The sequence below is a fragment of the Triturus cristatus genome, chromosome 12 (assembly GCF_964204655.1).
Source record: "Triturus cristatus chromosome 12, aTriCri1.1, whole genome shotgun sequence".
NCBI lineage: Eukaryota > Metazoa > Chordata > Amphibia > Caudata > Salamandridae > Triturus > Triturus cristatus.
Window position 1 is genome coordinate 70,747,217 of NC_140595.1, and position 20,024 is coordinate 70,767,240.

At 47.5% G+C, this 20,024-nt stretch overlaps 1 protein-coding gene across 1 annotated transcript in view; it reads left to right on the forward strand.

Moving 5' to 3' along the window:
• The first annotated feature begins 639 nt into the window (after positions 1-639).
• TIMM13 (translocase of inner mitochondrial membrane 13) overlaps positions 640-20,024 on the forward strand; it is a 30,146-nt gene continuing 10,761 nt past the window's right edge. Inside the window, exons 1-2 of the mRNA XM_085637934.1 lie at positions 640-878; positions 4,548-4,616. Of these exons, the coding sequence (XP_085494060.1) occupies positions 753-878; positions 4,548-4,616 (195 nt within the window). The 5' untranslated portion in view covers positions 640-752. The remainder of the gene's footprint in view (positions 879-4,547; positions 4,617-20,024) is intronic.

Sequence of the window (20,024 nt, forward strand, 5' to 3'; positions counted from 1 at the left end):
GAGAGATCAAGATGCCAAGAAGGTTTGAGGACTGAAATGCAAACCAAGTAAGACTGAACCTTAAGGGGGGTGCTCCTAAGTTGTTGTTGTTAAAGACGTTAAAAGGGGGAGATATGTAGCGTTGCGCTCTAGTGGTTAGCGCCAGGGCACGCCGGGAAGGGGGCGTGGCTTAGAGCGCGGCGCGCAGGAGAAAGAGCGCGAAGGCTGTAGGAGACGGGAGTGTGTTCCCGGCGCTCGGTTCCCGCGAGTTAAATAAAGAAGATTTTGAACCATAAGAAGGTGTCCAGAGTTATTGGTGTTACCAGCTATATACACTAGTACCCAGGGTATAGAGAAATAGCATCATTACAAGTCCGGGCATTGGATACACTTCATTAGTACCAGTTTAATAAATAAATATAAATATAGCAATAAGCAACAAAAAGGTGACCAGTCAGCCTTTGCAAAAGGCCTCCCACTGCGTGGCAACAATTGCTGCACTATTTTATTTATTAACGTTTGAACCGTATGAGCTAGAAACAATTTTTTTTGTTTTGTTAAAATCTGCAGCAGATTATGGATTTTCTGAAACGACTCGCGGTTCTTTGTCCTTTTTCTATTTCCACCTTTTCCCTGTCACTCTTTGCAGCCATCCCTCCTCCTCGTGACTACACTTCCCAGCATGCTAGTGACCGGAAAAGCCTTCACTGCTCTTCCGGTTCTTGGAGAGTGTTGCCTTGCACGTTGTGACATTGATCCTCGTCTCTGCAGAAATGGACGGTTTCTCGTCTGACTTTGCCCCGGCGGGGGCAGGGGGTTCTGGGAAGGTGGACCCGGGACTCATCATGGAGCAAGTCAAGGTGCAGATAGCCGTGGCCAACGCGCAGGAGCTGCTGCAGGTAACGCCTACCTTGTACAGCATCAGCCATCCCGTCATACCTAGGCCTATTGTTTGTCCCCTGACCTCAGCCAATGACCTCTGGGCGCCATATAACCCCCCCGCCCCCTCCACACACACACACACCTCAGGTCATGCTCTAATGTCCTTCTCAGCTACAAAGGACTCCAGCAAAGATCCTGTCGGAGGTGCTGTATGCCTACCGTGCCCCTTGATTGCCACATCGTAGCTCTAAAAAAAAATGTTCTGCTTTCATTCTGTGATTCCATTTCTTCTCTGTTGCTATTAATGTGGTACAAGAACATGTGGCTCCTGTTCCTTTTCACACCCTTCTTGTAATTGGCTGACTCCCATTCCTGCTGCAGATAGAGGCTACAGACAAACAATGAGGCATGACTGTGAATGTTAGTGATTTTCCTCCCATTCCGATGACCTAAGCACAGTGTTTCTTGAATCAGTGTGTAAAAAACAATTGAGAGTGCGCTTAAAGTTTGTTTATACCATAGTTTACTAACCTGTGCCATACAAGTGTTAACATTGAATGTATGTACAAAAAGAAAAAAAAGCATGTTTTAAACCACCACAGAGAAGGTAGTTTGTCAGACGGCCACCTCTGTGAACATCTCTCCTTTAACTGATCGATCATAGCATATGTTTTGTGACATGACAAACCTCCAATGCAGCTGTAGAGCGTGTCATGCCTTCTCCACTACTCTCTTCCCCCCAGCTGTCTTTTCTGTCCCATCACCTCCTCTTTTGTGTTACGTGGCCTGCTGTGTGTCTACCAGTTACCCTTCCTCTCCCTTCAGTAACTATTCACGTCTGTGTTGTTCTCATGGACACCACATGTAATACTTGCATCGTCAATGCTTTTTTGACCTCTCAGTCCTCTCATTTCCCTTTGACACCACCCAGCTCCGGAGTAACCTGCTCCTACGCCCCTGTTGGGTATCCTATGCTCTCCTTGCAGTTCAGCACCCAGTGTTAACTCATTAGATAAGGTCTGAGATCGCACCCTGCTTCCCACTACCATTAAATCTCCAGAATATGCAACGTGACCCCATAATGCCCTACTGTCTACTGCTGTAAGAGACATGTGCTCTCATCTGCCTCTCTTTGCCCTGCACACTTGCTCGTCTTGTAAATAAGAATGACTTCCTCCTAATTCTCTTAAGGTTTAAACCTAGAACCCGACACAATACTTTTGAACTCACCCTGCCTCTCTTTGGCCAGCACGCTCGCCCATCCTGTAAATAAAAGGACCAGAACTTTCTTCTTGTAATCAAAGGCTTAAATCTAGACCCCAACGCAAAAGATGTGACCTCGCCCTGCTTCTAAATGTCCATCATAAGCACTCACCCTGCAGACGCTATACCTGTAAAGCCCCTCCCCCACGTCTCCCTGCCATGCACCTACAGTAGTAATCATTGTATGTTTAGTAAACTATAAAGCCAAAATGAAATGAGCTTGGATATAAAAAAAACAGTGGCACGTAATATACTGGAGTCGATTGAGAGGTTCTACATTATTTTCCCAGTCGGTGACGCCTTTCAATCTGCTTGAACAAAGACCACCGTTGTTTTCTGTGGCATCAAGGAACATGCAACTCTGTGTGTTCTTAATTTACTTTGCCAAAAGGAACCATACTGTGTTTTCAAAACGTGATCAGTATGATAGGTGGCTGCACACTTGGTGATATTGAGATTTGCAAAGCACATGCCTGTTCTTATTGAAGCCCTTTTGATTTAAAGGGAATTATTTTAAAAATAATGATGTTAAAGAGTGGAAAACATAAAATTGTTTTCACAGAAAGAGACGCCAGGTGGTGGCAAACATTTAATATACTCTTGTGTAATGATATTTTAGTTTGTGCTCATATCCACCAGCTTCTATAAAAAACGAGACCTATTCATACCTCGTCTGTTTGCACAGAGTTCAAGCTGTTGGCCAGACTTGTTTTTATGCAACTTTTCTACCTCACCACAATTAATGGTCTTTAGGATCAGAATTTCTTTCCAAACGCACCCTCTAATTTGAACAGACTTGATTCCTGTCCTCCTGGTAGGCGAATCCTAACACTGTACTGCTCATTAATGGACATTGCCAGGCACCCTCCTTCTCTGATCGCCTGTTTCCGGAACACTGAGTTCTTTCAACTACACTATATTGAAACATACTACTGATATATAGCCTTTTCAGAAAGCTAACTGAGATGCCTACTGGGTAGTTATAGGTTCTTTACAATTCCAGTCAAATGAATATCTAAAATCAGACTAGTTTTTGCAGATGTTTAGCTTTTCTTGAGGAGCTGGATCATTTCTACCAGAAACTACAGTGGGAAATAATTTCTCTGCCAAGAGAGCTACTTAAATGCATGAATTATCACTGGTGTTGGATAGCAGATTATTATAGTTTGATCTTCTTTACCTTTCAGCACCTGCATTTTATTGAACAGTTTTCTATAGCGCTACTGCCCAAAGCAGCACTTATGCACTTTCTCTAGAAATAATTAGTGCTCGCAAGGACCCCAATCTATTAACACAGAACATACAATAGTGTAAGAGCTAAAATGAGCATAGTGATGGGAAGGAGGAGATCAGTAGGGTCAGAAGCAGTGATTGAGTAAAGTTCAAAGGGTTGTCAAATGTGTACAGTTATTCGTGGCAAAGTAAAGACCTTCACCGGTGAGAGGAAGACCAAAAAACTATATATGAAATGAATTAGCTAGTCCATTGGAGCCTGTCCACATGTCGACCTGACGTGAAAAACATTCACTCTAACATACCAACTGTTTTACCACGCTATTTGTATTGCAATGGTTTTATTGTGTTACCATGTTTAATGGTTTTAATTAACTATGCACTTTATTCATCTGAGTAAAGTCGAATTTTACAGTAGCTCATGTTAAGGTTGCAGATTGGTCGGGAGAGAAAGTAGTGCTGAAGATTTTAGATGTTATGCTGGACTCATTGAAGACCAGCGCAGTTTTATTATTGGGGAAATATGGCAACACACGTCAATGGAGGTTCCAAAATTTGCAGTAGGGGGTATGTGGATTTAAGGGAAGTGGGCCCATGGCACCTGTTATAAAATATCATTGTCTGAAGCCTAGATGTAGTACACTGTTGCTGTTGAGAACACAGGTTTTTGTCTTGAAGTGTCCCTCTATTGGAATACACAATAGCAGTGCACTGCCCCCCTCGCTGTAGAGATGAATAGCCAAATCCAAGTAGTTGGCACAAGCTTATAGATCGTATAGTATTTTTAAAAAAAATATCTATATTGACTTTTTGTAATTTGTATGTATTTATTTAGCGAAGCATCAGCTCAGACCTGAGAATGGATTTGCCATTCATGGGGCTTTCAGAGCAGTCCTGTAGCTATGCTTCTACTTAAATCCATATAAGAGAGGAATGGAGAGGCACTCCATTCCTTAAGAGTAAAACTGCTCTGTTTTCTTTATTTGTTTTTTCCCCTTTAGAGCAGTTTTGCTTTTAAGTTAGCCTGCCCATCATTGTACTCTCTCCTTCTATTTTGCACATTTTTCTGATAACTAAATGGGTGATATGCATGAACACCCCACTTAAGTGAGGCAGTAATCAATGAAGAGTGTTGTGGATTGACCACTTTGCTTTCAAGTTAAGAAAATGTTTCTCTCTTTATACCCTAGAGAATGACCGACAAATGCTTCAAGAAGTGCATTGGAAAGCCTGGAACATCCCTGGACAACTCTGAACAGGTATGTCCTACGGTTTTCGCTGTCAAACCGGCAAGCCGCTTTCATCTCTAAACTCCCTCACCCATGCTTGTCCCAGTCCCACTCCTTTACTGCACACCACTGGCCATGCTTCATGCGGCAGAGACCAAGAACCTTTCTTCACTGGATGTTGCTTTTCTTGCCTGTTGGAAAAGGCAGTTGATAAACCACATTAGGCTTGTCTTCAATCCATTTGTTTCTCGTTTCTTTCTGTTTGAAGACTTGGCAGGAATTGAAATGCTTCCCTCCTCTGCAACCTGATCCTGTCCTTGAAACAACTTTTTCTTTACAGGTGGGCAGCAAATGGTGATAGGCCATTTGTTTGTCATGGAAAACTGGCGCATTTACAGGAATTGTCTTGTTATCGTGGTGGATCCATTATCCTCCCTCGGACATTTATTTTATTCCTCTTTCATATCATCATGTTTTTTGGAAGGCATTATATGGTAAATATTATGCAGGATAACTTACATCTCCCAGCAGCAAAAAAAGGTAGACAACAAAGATAATTTCAACACCTAGAAGTCATTGGTCTCGCCCTCTTCTTTCTTTTTCTGCTGTAAGTCGGATAAGAAGTGTTTAGTTTCTCTTTTCACACGTGGGTACCAATAACTTGTTTAGATCCAACTGATGGCAGTTGATCAATTCTGTGGAGTCAGGTGAGTACTGTTTTTAAGGGAAGCACATTGTTTACTACCAAAAATGTACTTTTTTGTGTGTGCTGTTTTATGCTTTGTTTCATAATGCTAAGATGGAATGCTTCTCCACTTGTGTTCCTCACCTATGCTCTGCACCTACCTCATGCTATTTGTTTGGTATGGTCCAAAGGTGAGAAATGAGCACAGTTTCCATTTTAGGATGTTTCCTCATTTTCTTTCTCTGCAAGTCCCACCCCAGAAACCATAGAGCATGAATGTTAGCCGTAGACCTATTTAAGACCTTCTATGCTACACAGAGGGGATGAGGGATTTAAGCTTCATGCTGGGCACTATTGACGGCATTAGCATCTGCTCAGGAACCTCACTTAGGTTGTTAGCTTAATTTGGGCTATCTGCTCTGCAATTTTCATCCTGTTGCTGGAAAGCACTTACCCGCATCATGTTAAGGAGTAGCATGGTTTCATTTCCAGACATGCAAGAAATGCTAGGGGATTCAAGGATGAAAGTTACAACATTCCCGAAAGAATTGTGCCATCCTGTGGTTTTACAATTCTGTGGTCTAGTCTGCCTCCCTTACCCAGTGACCATGGCATCCCTCAGATCACATGACATGTTCCACTAAACTCATTGCCCCATCATCCCCAATTACAGGAGTCTGAGGCAACGGTTATTTGAGGATATACAGAATATGTTCACGTCCTTCTAGGAAGATGGCTGCTCCTGCCATATTGACATGCTTTAGGGAGGGCTATGGATTGTTGCAGTATTTTGATGTAACAGTGTCACAGGTTTTTTTTTTATATGAAACCCCCTTGAGTGTGGTCTGTCTTTGTAAGATCTGCTAAGTTATTGTTAGCCATAGCTATTCTCTTCCACCTACTTACCAGCTTTTCAGGCCTCTGTGTGTGACACTCTCCTTTAGTATTGGTGCACAAATGCGGTACTTGCATCTCAACTCTAGCCCTGAATATCTATATATAATATGACAATTTAGATGAGATTAACAAGCTGGTACCAAAAAGAAAACTACAGTTTTTAGGTCTCGCCTAGGCAGCACATGCTCTGTCTTCTTAAGACATGCTATTCTGTATCCAGTGTATGGGCATTCAGCATACCCGTCGCTTTCGATTGGATCCTTCATGTGCTTTTGAAAAATCCTTTCTTTTCATTGGTCAATAGCTTGCATTTGTCCCTCCTTTTTAGGTCTCGCTGAGACAGCGAAAGCTGTCTCTTTGAGACATTTTGTAAGTGGGCTTTCAAAAGTGCTACCCACATGGTTTTGCTGGCCTAGGGCTTGAGTGCACGATGGCGTGCACGTGCACAGCTGCTCCTCTGCTCCTTGCATTCCCCCCCTCCCTTCTCACCCAGCCCTTTGATGCTCTGCTCGATTACTTTAACTTTCGCCGCTTTGATGTTTGATCGCAAACGCGATCACTTCCGCTTGGCATAGCCTGTACTTGTTCTCTCTGTCCTCACATATGCTCTTCCCTCTATGTTTTTCTCTCTGGTCTCACATGTGCTATTCCCTCTGTATTTTCACTCTGCCCTCACATGTGCTTTTCCCTCTCCCTTTTTCTCTTTCCTCACACATGCTATTCCCTCTGTATTTGTCTCTCTTCCCTCACATGTACTCTTCCCTCTGCATTTTTTCTCTATGCTCTCACATGTGCTCTTCGCTCTGTATTTTTTTCGCTGCCCTCGCATGTGGTGTTCTCTCTATATTTTTCTCTCTTCTCTCACATGCTCTCTTCCCTCTATGTTTTTATCTCCGGTCTAACATGCGCCCTACCCTCTGTATTTTTCGCTTTGCTCTCACATGAGCTCTTCCCTCTCTATTTTTCTCTCCTCCTTCACATGGACTCTTCCCTCTCTATTTTTCTCTCTGCCCTCATGTGCTTTTCCCTCTGTATTTTTCTCTCTGCCCTCACATACTCTTCCCTGTATGTTTTCCTCTTTGCCCTCAAGTGCACTCTTCCCTCTGATCACATGCATACACATACACACACATGCATTTACACACACATATGAACATATACAAACACACACAGACATGCATAAACATATACATGCACACCAACATACTCAAACACATATACATACACACAAACATGCATACACAGACATAGGTATACACACAAACATATGTGTACACATCCATGAAGACAAATGGACACAATGACACACCCATACTTGCACACCAACACACACATGCATACACAAACATATACACATACAAACACACACACATGCATACACACACAGATATATACATATAGACACACCCACTATGCACACACACGCATCTCCCGTACTGTCTCGGGGAAGAGTCGGTGTCAGCTGTCTCCTAGAGGGAGATCTCGCATGAGACAGTAAGACTCAGAGACATGTGGCGGTGGGGAGAGACAGACATGCCTCCCTTTAATTGTGTTGTTGCAAGATGGTGACTATCTTCTGCCACTGGTGCATTCAGATAAGCGGCAGGAAGTTCGTCGGACACATGCACTGGTTTCAATTTCGAGAAAGTGGGGTGAATGTTTCACAGATCGGGAGTGTGTGTCAACACGTGTTTCTCCTTCACGGCAAGGCCAATCAGTACGTTTTGTTTAACCGTGTGGTCATGAATCCTTTAATTGCATAAGTGAGCGGGTATGGATGTAAACAAAAATGCAACACTAATACCACATTTTGTCACTCTTGTGAACAGGTTTGCTGTGAATGTATGAATGAGAATGGCGTTTTAGAATACGTTGCATGGAAAAGGGTCAACATGGTGTATACGTGTTTTTGGGTGTTTTTTTAAATTTATTTTTTATTGCATGGTTAACGTCATGATATACCGGATTCGGATGCTTCATTGCAGATCAGTTGTTTGGCCCGTGGTTATTTACGAGTTTGGAAAATACTTTTGTATTGTTTCGATTCTTTTTGTCTCTGCCCTATCTCTTGGCTGCGTCCTTACTCTCTCCCATCTTCTCTCTCCACCTCTTTGCTACATGTTCTCTCGTAATGTTTTCATTTTCCCCAACTCTCCTCTTTACTCTCTCTAATTCTTTTTTTGCTCCTTTTCTGTCTCTGTCCCTTCTCTCCTCTTTCTCTCCCCACCTGTCCCTTCCTCTGCCCCCCCCCACATCCCTCTCTCTCGCAGTACTGCAGCATAGGCAGCACCAGGTCTCTGATGCCTTCTCACTGTTGGCCCTGGGGGTGGAGGAGGTAAGTCAGCCCCCCAAGTGAATCCCATTATCAACAGATAGTGAACCTCTATTTACCAACAAGTACGGAGCGGTCTCGGGTGACGGCTGATGCGAACAGTGATCTGCTCTCGGCCCCGGCAGGGCCTGTGGGGTGGGGGCGTTACCTTACACTAGGAGAGGAAGTAAAAGTGATATCCTCCCCTCCCCCACACTCAACCACTGTCTCTCCTCACCCTCCACCTCTCTCTCTCCTCCACTTCTGATTCCCTTCCACCTCGGTCTCTCCTTACCCTCCACCTCGGTCTCTCCTTACCCTCCACCTCGGTCTCTCCTTACCCTCCACCTCGGTCTCTCCTTACCCTCCACCTCGGTCTCTCCTCACCCTCCACCTCGGTCTCTCCTCACCCTCCACCTCGGTCTCTCCTCACCCTCCACCTCGGTCTCTCCTCACCCTCCACCTCGGTCTCTCCTCACCCTCCACCTCGGTCTCTCCTCACCCTCCACCTCGGTCTCTCCTCACCCTCCACCTCGGTCTCTCCTCACCCTCCACCTCGGTCTCTCCTCACCCTCCACCTCGGTCTCTCCTCACCCTCCACCTCGGTCTCTCCTCACCCTCCACCTCGGTCTCTCCTCACCCTCCACCCCGGTCTCTCCTCACCCTCCACCCCGGTCTCTCCTCACCCTCCACCTCGGTCTCTCCTCACCCTCCACCTCGGTCTCTCCTCACCCTCCACCTCGGTCTCTCCTCACCCTCCACCTCGGTCTCTCCTCACCCTCCACCTCGGTCTCTCCTCACCCTCCACCTCGGTCTCTCCTCACCCTCCACCTCGGTCTCTCCTCACCCTCCACCTCGGTCTCTCCTCACCCTCCACCTCGGTCTCTCCTCACCCTCCACCTCGGTCTCTCCTCACCCTCCACCTCGGTCTCTCCTCACCCTCCACCTCGGTCTTTCCTCACCCTCCACCTCACCCTCCTCACCCTCCACGTGTCTCTCCTCACCCTCCACCTCGGTCTCTCCTCACCCTCCACCTCACCCTCCTCACCCTCCACGTGTCTCTCCTCACCCTCCACCTCACCCTCCTCACCCTCCACGTGTCTCTCCTCACCCTCCACACGTGTCTCTCCTCACCCTCCACACGTGTCTCTCCTCACCCTCCACACGTCTCTCTCCTCACCCTCCACACGTCTCTCTCCTCACCCTCCACACGTCTCTCTCCTCACCCTCCACACGTCTCTCTCCTCACCCTCCACACGTCTCTCTCCTCACCCTCCACACGTCTCTCTCCTCACCCTCCACACGTCTCTCTCCTCACCCTCCACACGTCTCTCTCCTCACCCTCCACACGTCTCTCTCCTCACCCTCCGTGTCTCTCCTCACCCTCCGTGTCTCTCCTCACCCTCCGTGTCTCCTCCTCACCCTCCGTGTCTCCTCCTCACCCTCCGTGTCTCCTCCTCACCCTCCGTGTCTCCTCCTCACCCTCCGTGTCTCCTCCTCACCCTCCGTGTCTCCTCCTCACCCTCCGTGTCTCCTCCTCACCCTCCACACGTGTCTCCTCCTCACCCTCCACACGTGTCTCCTCCTCACCCTCCACACGTGTCTCCTCCTCACCCTCCACACGTGTCTCCTCCTCACCCTCCACACGTGTCTCCTCCTCACCCTCCACACGTCTCTCCTCCTCACCCTCCACACGTCTCTCCTCCTCACGCTCCACAGGTGTCTCCTCCTCGCGCTCCACAGGTGTCTCCTCCTCGCGCTCCACACGTGTCTCCTCCTCGCGCTCCACACGTGTCTCCTCCTCGCGCTCCACACGTGTCTCCTCCTCGCGCTCCACACGTGTCTCCTCCTCGCGCTCCACACGTGTCTCCTCCTCGCGCTCCACACGTCTCTCCTCGCGCTCCACACGTGTCTCTCCTCGCGCTCCACACGTGTCTCTCCTCGCGCGTCTCTCCTCGCGCTCCACACGTGTCTCTCTTCACCCTCCACGTGTCTCTCTTCACCCTCCACGTGTCTCTCTTCACCCTCCACGTCTCTCTCCTCACCCTCCACGTCTCTCTCCTCACCCTCCACGTGTCTCTCCTGTCTCTCCTCACCCTCCACGTGTCTCTGCTGCACGCCTCACACTGCTGCACGCCTCACACTGCTGCACGCCTCACACTGCTGCATGCCGCACACTGCTGCACGCCACACGCTGCACGGCGCACACTGCTGCACGGCCCACACTGATGCAACCGGCACACTGCTGCACGCCACACACTGCTGCACACTGCTGCATTACTCACTGCTGCACACCGCTGCACGCCGTTGCACGCCACAGTGCTGCATGCCTCACACGGCTGCACGCCGCACACGGCTGCACGCCGCTGCACGTCACAGTGCTGCATGCCTCACACTGCTACACGAAATACTGCTGCACGCCGCACACTGCTGCACGCCGCACACTGCTGCACGCCGCACACTGCTGCACGCCGCACACTGCTGCACGCCGCACACTGCTTTTATGCGAGTTTATGCTACTGACATTGTAAATGACAATGCCTTTTATTTGTTTTAAAACCAAAACATAAATAAAAGGCATTGTAATTTTACAATGCCAATAGCTCAAACTCTTATAAATGCGAGACCTATTGCATTGCAAATGCTTGTTCCTCTTCTATTTACGCCCTGGGGTCTGCCCCTGTGACATGCGTTAGTTCACGATGGGCTGTATATGTTACTATCACACTCTACTTTTTCTTTTGCCTCAGCTTCTTATGTTAATTTCCTGCTCATGCTCCTAGTTTTAATTGTAATTTATTTAGAAGTTTGCGGCTTGTATAGATGGCTTCTATCATTTTACGTGGCTCAGGTCGGTGTTGCTGCGGGGGTGTCGGATACAAACAATGTATTTAGCAATGCAAATTTCTTGGGGAGGGGGGTCCCCTTTTTAATGTCGAGCGCTAGCGCAGCGCGCATGCGCTGCTCTAGGAGAGGGCCTCTTGGAAACACTCCAGACTTTCTTAAAGCTTGTGCGTGTGGTTGTCACATTGTATTGGCCTTTAATTGTGGCTTTTAAAAATGAAAGAAAATGGCCAAATGTGGGTGCATGTCCCGCCTTTTCTCTAAACGTTCACTCCCATGGCCTCTGGGTCTCGGGAACGAGCAGCCTAACGCCGGGTGCCACCTGCATTCCTGCATTATGTTACTCATTAACCCAGCGCAGTCGTTTCGCGACCGCGCTTGTTTAGCCTGCCTAACAGGCAGCGCACAACTCGTGTAAATATGAGAGAATGTGCTTTAAAGGACAAAACTTCTGGTTCCTGTCGCACTCCCAATGCTTAATTTGTAACCTTACAACTGCTGAGGCTTTTACTAGGCAGCAGCTTCAGACAACATACTTCTTTTTTTACCCTGCCTAACAGGCAGCACCAGGCGCGCAACACCCATTGGGCTCAAAGGGCTTCAGCGCCCCCGTCGTGTGGCAGCCCAGGCTGAGACAGCTTCCCGGGTGCACACACAGCTGCACCAGAGTACTTCACAGGTCTTTAAAAGACCATTTGCTTGTTAATGAGGCTTTGATGTGTTTTTCACGCCTTTCTAGAGCCCCCGTATCTACATTCGGCCTAATGCTGGAAGAATTATCCCCCCCCCCCTGAAATTTTTTCAACATACTTCTGTTTTTGAGCCTGCCTAACAGGCAGCACACAACCTGTGTAAATATGAAGGGAATGTGCTTTCAAGGACACATCTTCTGGTTCCAGTCGCACCATCAATGCTTAATTTGTAACCTTACTAATGCCGGGGGTTTTACTAAGCAGCAGCTTCAGACAACATACCTCTTTTTGTACCCCGCCTAACAGGCAGCGCACAACTTGTGTTAATGAGAAGTAAATGTCCTTTCAAGGACAAAACTTCTAACTGTACGAGCTCGGAAACCAGGTTCCGTTCTCAAATGCTGCTCAATAGGGTGTGATTTTGGGCAAAGCTTTTAATTTCCATACTCTCAGTAAAAATACAGTTGTCCTGGACTGCAGATAAAGTATTTCTGTTGATTATTAGGTGCTGCTGTTGAGCCCTAGAAACCACCAGCTCATATTTAGCACAGCACTTTCCCTATGTTTAGAACACCACTACATAATATAAAGCACGGCAACCTACATTCAATATTGGTTTCACTATTAAAACACGGCGCACAACCCGTGTAAATAAAAAGGGAATGTTACTGTAAAGAACAAAACTTCCGGCTCCAGTCGCACTCCCAATGCTTAATTTGTAACCTTGTAACTGCTGGGGCTTTTATTAGGCAGCAGCTTCAGACAACATACTTCTTTTTTACCCTGCCTAACAGGCAGCACAAATCTTGTGTTAATGGGAAGTGATTGTGCTTTCAAGGACAAAACTTCCAACTGTACGAGCTCGGAAACCAGTTCCATTCTTTTTTTTTTTTTTAATCAACATTTTATTGTTAATTTGCAAATAATACAGTATAGCATAATGGCTTGGTACATTAGGTATATCACTAGTCGTATTAGTCTGTTGCATGTCATTGACATAGGTACTGCAAGGTCTCAACACACCATAACTTACATAGTTGGATGTATCAAAATAAGACTTCCTGGACCTCTGTCCCCATATGTGGCTCGTCCAATTAGTCGCTCAGGTCTGGATCCGAGTACGGCGGCGGGGGGGCACAGATGTTACCAAAAAATAAATTCCACCTACCCCAGACCCGCTCCCACTTTTTGGGACACCCTCTATATATAAAAACTGCTCTTTCGGCCACCATTGAGCTGTCCATGTCTTGACACCATTGTCTCTGTTGTGGGGTCACTGGCACTCCCCAGTGTTGTGCTATATTGCGCTTTGCCACCATGATCCCCAGGGTTGCCCAGTCTTGTGATGCATGATTGAGGTCTGTTGGTTCCCAAATATTGAGCAGGCACCGTTTTGATTCGGGTGGAACCGGAAAGCCACACACCCGGGTTATGGTGTCCATCACCTCCTCCCAACAATAAAGTGTTATGTGTGGACATTCCCAGAGTGTATGGTAGAATGTACCCTGTGCCCCGCAGACAGGGGCGTCGAAGCTCGGCCGATCTTATGGAGCATAACCCTAGTGTAGTAAGTCCTGTGTAGGACCTTCAACTGCACCAACCGTAGGCGGGACGGGATCGCCACCTCCTTCGGGACGCAAGTGCTTCTTGCCAGTCCTGTTCATCTAGGTCTCCAAGCTCTGCCCGCCATTTGTCCCGCAGAGCTAGTGTGGGGTCCTTTTGATTATTAATAAGTTTTCAGTAGGTGAGGGAGATGGCCCTCTTAGTGAGCTGGTCTGTAAGGAGACCGTCTTCAAGTGGTGACGATTCGGGAAGAGCCGTGCCTCTGGGTATTGCCCTTGTAAGTGCATGCTTGATTTGTGTGTAACGGAATAATTCTGTGTCTGCCATTTGATATGTTGTTTGTAGGTGCGCAAAAGCCACTAAGTCTCCCTTCTTCCACAGATCCCCAACTTTAGAGATACCAATCAGGTCCCATTGCGCGAACCCTTTGCTGTTGCGGAGTGTACCAAGTTTTGGTGTGTCCCATAATGGTGTGAGTTGTGTCATGACTCCCTCCCAGCCCAGCGCTCGCTGTGCCGTGAACCAGGTGTGTTGTGTGCGCGGTGGGACCTGTTCATGTGTCCTTCTTCCCATTATGATACAACGCCCCCAGAGGTCCTCCAATCACAAGAGTGTGTCGGTCGAGCCGGATAGCCGGCTCGTCCGGAGGGGCGTGAAGCCATTGGTTAACTGTAATAAGTTGGGAGGCCCAGTAGTATTGGCGTATACTTGGCGAGGCTATTCCTCCATCGTACCAGCTCCTAGTAAGTTTGGCTAAAGCTATACAGGGGGGTTCCGTTCCCCCCCCCCCCCCCCCCCCCCCCCCCGGGAGGAGCAGTCCCACCTCTGCCTCGACCGCCCTGAAATAGAAATCGGGGACCCTGGTGGGTGTATTCTGTAGGGCGTATAGGCATCTCGGGAGAGACATAATTTTAAATAGGGCTGCACGGCCCAATAGGGTGAGGGGTAGTGTATGCCAATGCTTTGTCGTCTTTGAGCCTCCTAAGGGGGGGGGCCTGAGATTTAGCTCGTAAAACAGAGTGGGATCCGGAGTAACTTGGATACCTAGATATTTGAATCCGTCTGTCCCAAGTTGTATCGACACTCCCCTCGGCAGACGCGGAGGAGAACCGTGGAGAATAAACAGAACCGATTTTGTCCGGTTAATCGTGTATCCTGAACATCTACCATAGGCAGCACATATATCTAGCAGGCAATTGATGGAGCGGCTGGGGGAGGACATATACAATAGTATATCATCCGCGTATAGCGATATGCGGTCTTCCCACCCCTCTGCCCACCGCAGCCCCCGTATCACCGGGTCGCTCCGGATCCAAGCTGCCAGGGGCTCGAGCACCAGGGCGAATAGGAGCGGGGACAGAGGACATACCTCCTGGTCCCACGCCTCAGGGGGAAGTCCTCTGAGATACGCCCATTGACCACGAAATGCGCCAGGGGCTGTGTGTATAGTGGATCCATGCCCGGAAGTTTGGCCCAAAGCCCAAGCGCTGGAGCACCGCAAACATAAAGGGCCATTCCACCCGGTCAAAAGCCATACTGGCGTCTAGCGAGAGAATGACTGCATCCTCGCGGATAGTAGACATTCGAGCCATTACCCCGTGTAGCCTTCGCAAGTTCATTGCCGTATTACGGCCGGGCATGAACCAAGATTGATCGGGGTGGATCAGGGACGCGAGGTGTTGCTGTAGCCTAGTGGCCAGCACTTTTGCTAAAATTTTTGCCTCTACGTTAAGGAGTGAGATGGGATGGTACGAGGCACACTCCTGCGGGGGCTTTCTGGGTTTTGGGATCGTCACCAGGGTCGCTCTTCTTTGGTCTTTTGGCAGTGTTCCTTTATCGAAACTATCTTCATACATTTTGAGTAAGTGGGGTCCCAGTCTTTCTGCATGTGTTTTATAAATTTCTACGGGAATGCCGTTGGGGCCGAGGGCCTTGCCTGATTGGAGACCCCTAATCGCGATTATGATCTCCTCTGCCGTGAGTGACTCTTCTAATGGGTCAGCTTCTCTAGGCGTCAACGTGGGCAACCGTATGTCTTTGAGAAATTCTAGGTTCTCTGCCACTGTGGCGTCAGTAGAGGGTGCGTAAATTGCCTCATAGTGGCTTGCGAAGGCAGTCACTATCTCTTGTGGGTCCGTTACTTCCACCCCGGATGGTAGGTGCAGACGGGCCACCCAACGACTGGTGCACTCTTTCCTATCCAGCCATGCCAGTAGTTTATTGGCCTTGTCCCCTGTCTCGTAAATTGTATGCTGTGTTTTCTTGACTCCTTCCTTAGCTTCCTCCCACGCACAGTCCCTAAACGCCTGTTTGGCCAGTTCTAACCTGTGTGTAGTTTCAGTGGTCTGTGTTTTGGTGTGTTCCTCTTCAGCCTGGCTTACCTTTATCTCAAGTTCCAACATTTGGCGGGCCTTGTCACGTTTGTGCGCTGTTATTATAGATATTGCTTGCCATCGCAGGACCGTCTTATACGCCTCCCATAAGAGTACTAGGGGAGTCAACGGAGTGTGTATTCTCGCGCAAGTATTGTTCTGTGGTTTTGCGCAGCTGTTTCTTAATAGTTAGGACTTTGAGGTACCCTGGGTGAATCGGATAAATACGTTTACGTCCCACGTGTTGTGATGCATCTGTCACTAGTAAGGGGGAGTGATCTGATATTCCTCTGGGGAGATGCATGATCTCCAGGATAGCTACTAGGTTGGTCGGGGGAGAGAGGATGTAATCTATCCTGGACAGACTGTTATGGACCCCTGAATGGTACGTGTATTGTCGCCCCTCTGGGTGGAGTGTGCGCCAGCCGTTTATCGGGCCCATCGCCTCCTCAAAATCCCGTAAATGTGTAGGGGGCTTCCTCTGCTCTCGCGCCGGCATCTTGTCTTGAGTGGCGTCAAGGACTGCATTAAAGTCCCCCCCCCTATAACGAGTTCCCCAGAAGGCAGGGTAAGCAAGAACTCACCAGGGCAGCGAGGGTCATGACATGAAGTGCAGGTGGTATGTATACTGTGACTAAATTGTAGGTTCGTCCCTCCCACTGACAGGACATTGCGGCAAAGCGTCCCTCCTCGTCCCTCTGAGTGTCTTGTACTATCAGTGGGCAACTTTTTCGCACTAGTATTCCCACTCCTCTGGATCCCGTGGTGAACTCTGAGTGTATGACCATTTTGAAGCCCCAACGGTCCAGCTCCTTGGTAGAGGTTCCTACTAAGTGGGTTTCCTGCAGGAGGACTACAGATGAGGCGTGTTATTTTTAAGTGAGTCAGCACGAGCCCCTGCTTAATTTTATCCCCCAGGCCATTGACATTCCAGGATATGAGGGTAAGAGGTGGGCCGGGTTTACCATTGCCATCTATACTTGATTGCGTGGGGCTGGGGAGCTCTGCACCGAGGACTCTAGGGCTGTTCCGTGACATTGGACCCGTGCTTGTGAAGTGATGGGTTCCCTGCGTGCCACCCCAATGTACCTGATACCAGCCCGTAAAAACAAAACAACTCTAAAAAAACGAAAAATGCAATTTGCAACAATACCAAACTCAAATCTCACCCTGCCTCTCTGCTGGACGGATTTCCAACTACCCGCCACCCCAACTGTGCAGAGCGCTTTAACCCCATGAACAGTACTTGCGTGTAGGGGGAAAGAGGATCCGGGGCGCGCCAGACATCCCTTCCCTTCAGGACTTTGGAAAGGTTTTGTTATTTTAGACTAGGCATCTTAAACTAAAATGCAGTAGATGGTCTTGTATCCGTATTAGTTTACTACTGGAGCACCACATGGTGGTCCGCTCCGGGGTTGGTCTTTCTATACGAGGCGGGCCGCGGCGCCATCTTGTTGTCCGTACCGTTACTGGGTGAAAGGACTGCATTTAGTCAGTTCCATTCTTAAATGTTGCTCAATAGGGTGTGATTTTGGACAAAGCATTTAATTTCCCTACACGCAGTAAAAATACAGGTGTCCTGGACTGCAGATAAAGTATTTCTGTTGAAGTTCCCAAATGCGAGACCTATTGGCTATACCAATGCTTGTTTTTTTTTTGCAGTTATATAGCGCAAACTCGGCCCAAAGGTATCCGAGCACTTTACATGAGCTCCAGTTGCATTACAGAGGGACACATTCATTTTTAGGCAGGGAGAGATTAAGTGATTTGCCAGAAACATAAGTTGTTTGAGCCTCCCACCAGACTCGAACCTGGTTCTCCAGCTCCAAAGTCGGAGGCTTTAGCAGTTAAACTACCTTCTTAACTTTCCAGTTACAATTTGACTATAGATGTAAAATCTAGTTCCACTGTAAGAGCTTTTTAAAGCCATCACTCACATTAAAAACACCTGGAAGTTGTAACTCTCAGATGTGTTTTCTAATATTGATAACAAACCCTCCTTTATTGCTAAATTTAAATTCTTGCTCTCTTTGCTATGACGAAATGCCAGTATCCACTTGTAAGATGTTGATCTGTGGGAATGGCTTAGAAATTGCCTATTTCCAAAATGGCTGATTCGAACGTGGCTGTGGAATGTTCTTTAATAGACATTTGAAAGGTGGCTGCCATCTTCCAGTGCCTGATTTTTAAAGGGTGGTTTATTTTATGACTTAATTTCAACCTACTGTTTTTTGAAAAATTATGTGGTGACACATAGTAACAAGTGGTGGAAAGATAACATATTTGCATCAGAGTTGCATCAGGCAGACTCGAAGCAGTGTACCCAAGGCAGTCTTTCTTCTACGTTTATAGCCTTCCACACTGCAGGTTTCTATTCCTCCTTTGGTTTCTTGGCTCCTCGAAGGCCGGGTGTCCCATGCCATCCATCACCAGCCTCTCTGCATGTTCTACAGTGTCCTCGGCTCGCTGTCCTGCATTCCTTCCAGTCTCTGCTGTGTCCTAAGCTCTGTCATGAAGCCTCTGGTGGTGTTCGTCCTGGGCGGGCCGGTGCTGATAAAGTCACCCAGTGCGAGAAAATAGTGGAGGTGAGTCTGGGAGGAGACGAGGTACATTTTCCACCCCATCCTAGCACAGCTCCATGCTCTGGCACTAAATACTGCAGCACAGATGTCCGAAACAGTATATCTCCTGGCTGAGTGCCTCTTTCCCACATGCAAACCGCTCCAGCTGCTACATCGAAAGGGGCTTTAATTTAAAGGCATAATTATTGGGAATAGAACATCCATACCCGGCGCCTTTTTTAAAATGTTCATTTCCTAAGGGTTAAGACAAAGAACTACATCTTTTCAACAAGACACATATCTTCCATCCCTCTCAGTCACATATTATTTCAGGGACCCCACGTACCTTCCTGAGAGATGCCACGATTACCATCGCCTTTATTCTGGGGTTCATCCCAAACCGTCCAATACATGATTTCACAACATACTCCGCCCTCCTTCAGTTTCTAGTGTGTTACCTCGTGGTCATCGGCATCCTTTTTTCTTTTTAAAAAAAAGTTATTTTTATTAGATTGTCATCCTTATAACACTCCGGTGTGCACTGTGCGTTGAGTAAGCTTTCTGTCAGCATCTGCGTCAGTGTTTTCTCATTCGCCCTCCAGTTCAAGCCCTCTAATGTCCTTCTGCAGCCCCTGTTCTTCCTAACCAGCGAGTGGGTGACTTCACTCTTGCAGTTTTGTTTCTGTATTTCTATATTTGCTTTTATGAATCTTCTGCACAATACTCGTTAATAGAGGAGGGGGGGATTAATTTACATAAAGCACAGGACGGTTAATCCTAAAACGCAAACTTAATTCACCAAAGTCAGCTTCTTCATCGCTGTCACTCCACTGCAAAATATAAGTAAAAAACATTAACATTTACAATGCCAATTGCTCTAACTTTCACAAATGCGAGACCGATATCATTGCAAATGCTAGTTTGAATGTAGTCATCAGTACATGAAATGAAAATAAGTTTTATAAAGTGCTCGATTGCCTGAAGGCGTCTTGGTACTAGCCAAACACGGAAGGATAAAGATGATGCAACCAGCTAGGGAACTAGAAGTTGAAAAGCCAAGTTTTGAGGTTTTTTTCTACAAGCAGACAGGGATGGACTTGTCTTTAAATGAGGAACCAAGGCGTTCCGCCGTTTGGTTGGGCTTTAAATACAACTTCTTCCCCCTCATACCCCCACCCCCCCCAGCAGACTTGTTTAAAATTGGACACTATGAGACCGAAGAGGCCTAAGGAATTTCTTTTTAAAATAGTCAGGACCATCATACAATCCTTAAGGTTTCAATTGTTTGTCTACTCACATACACACCTGTTATTTTCACGGTAGTCTTTAAAGAATCCCTATTCTACCCAAATTGCCATGCCCCAGCTAAAATATATTCGCTCCCTATTCCTTTCTTTTGGAGTACTTCGTAGTGGACTTTCAATTGCACAGAGGCTGCTCTTCTGTGGTGCTTGTCACTTCCGCACGACGGAAACAATCTCATTGAAATATATGTGACTCACATTTAATTGTA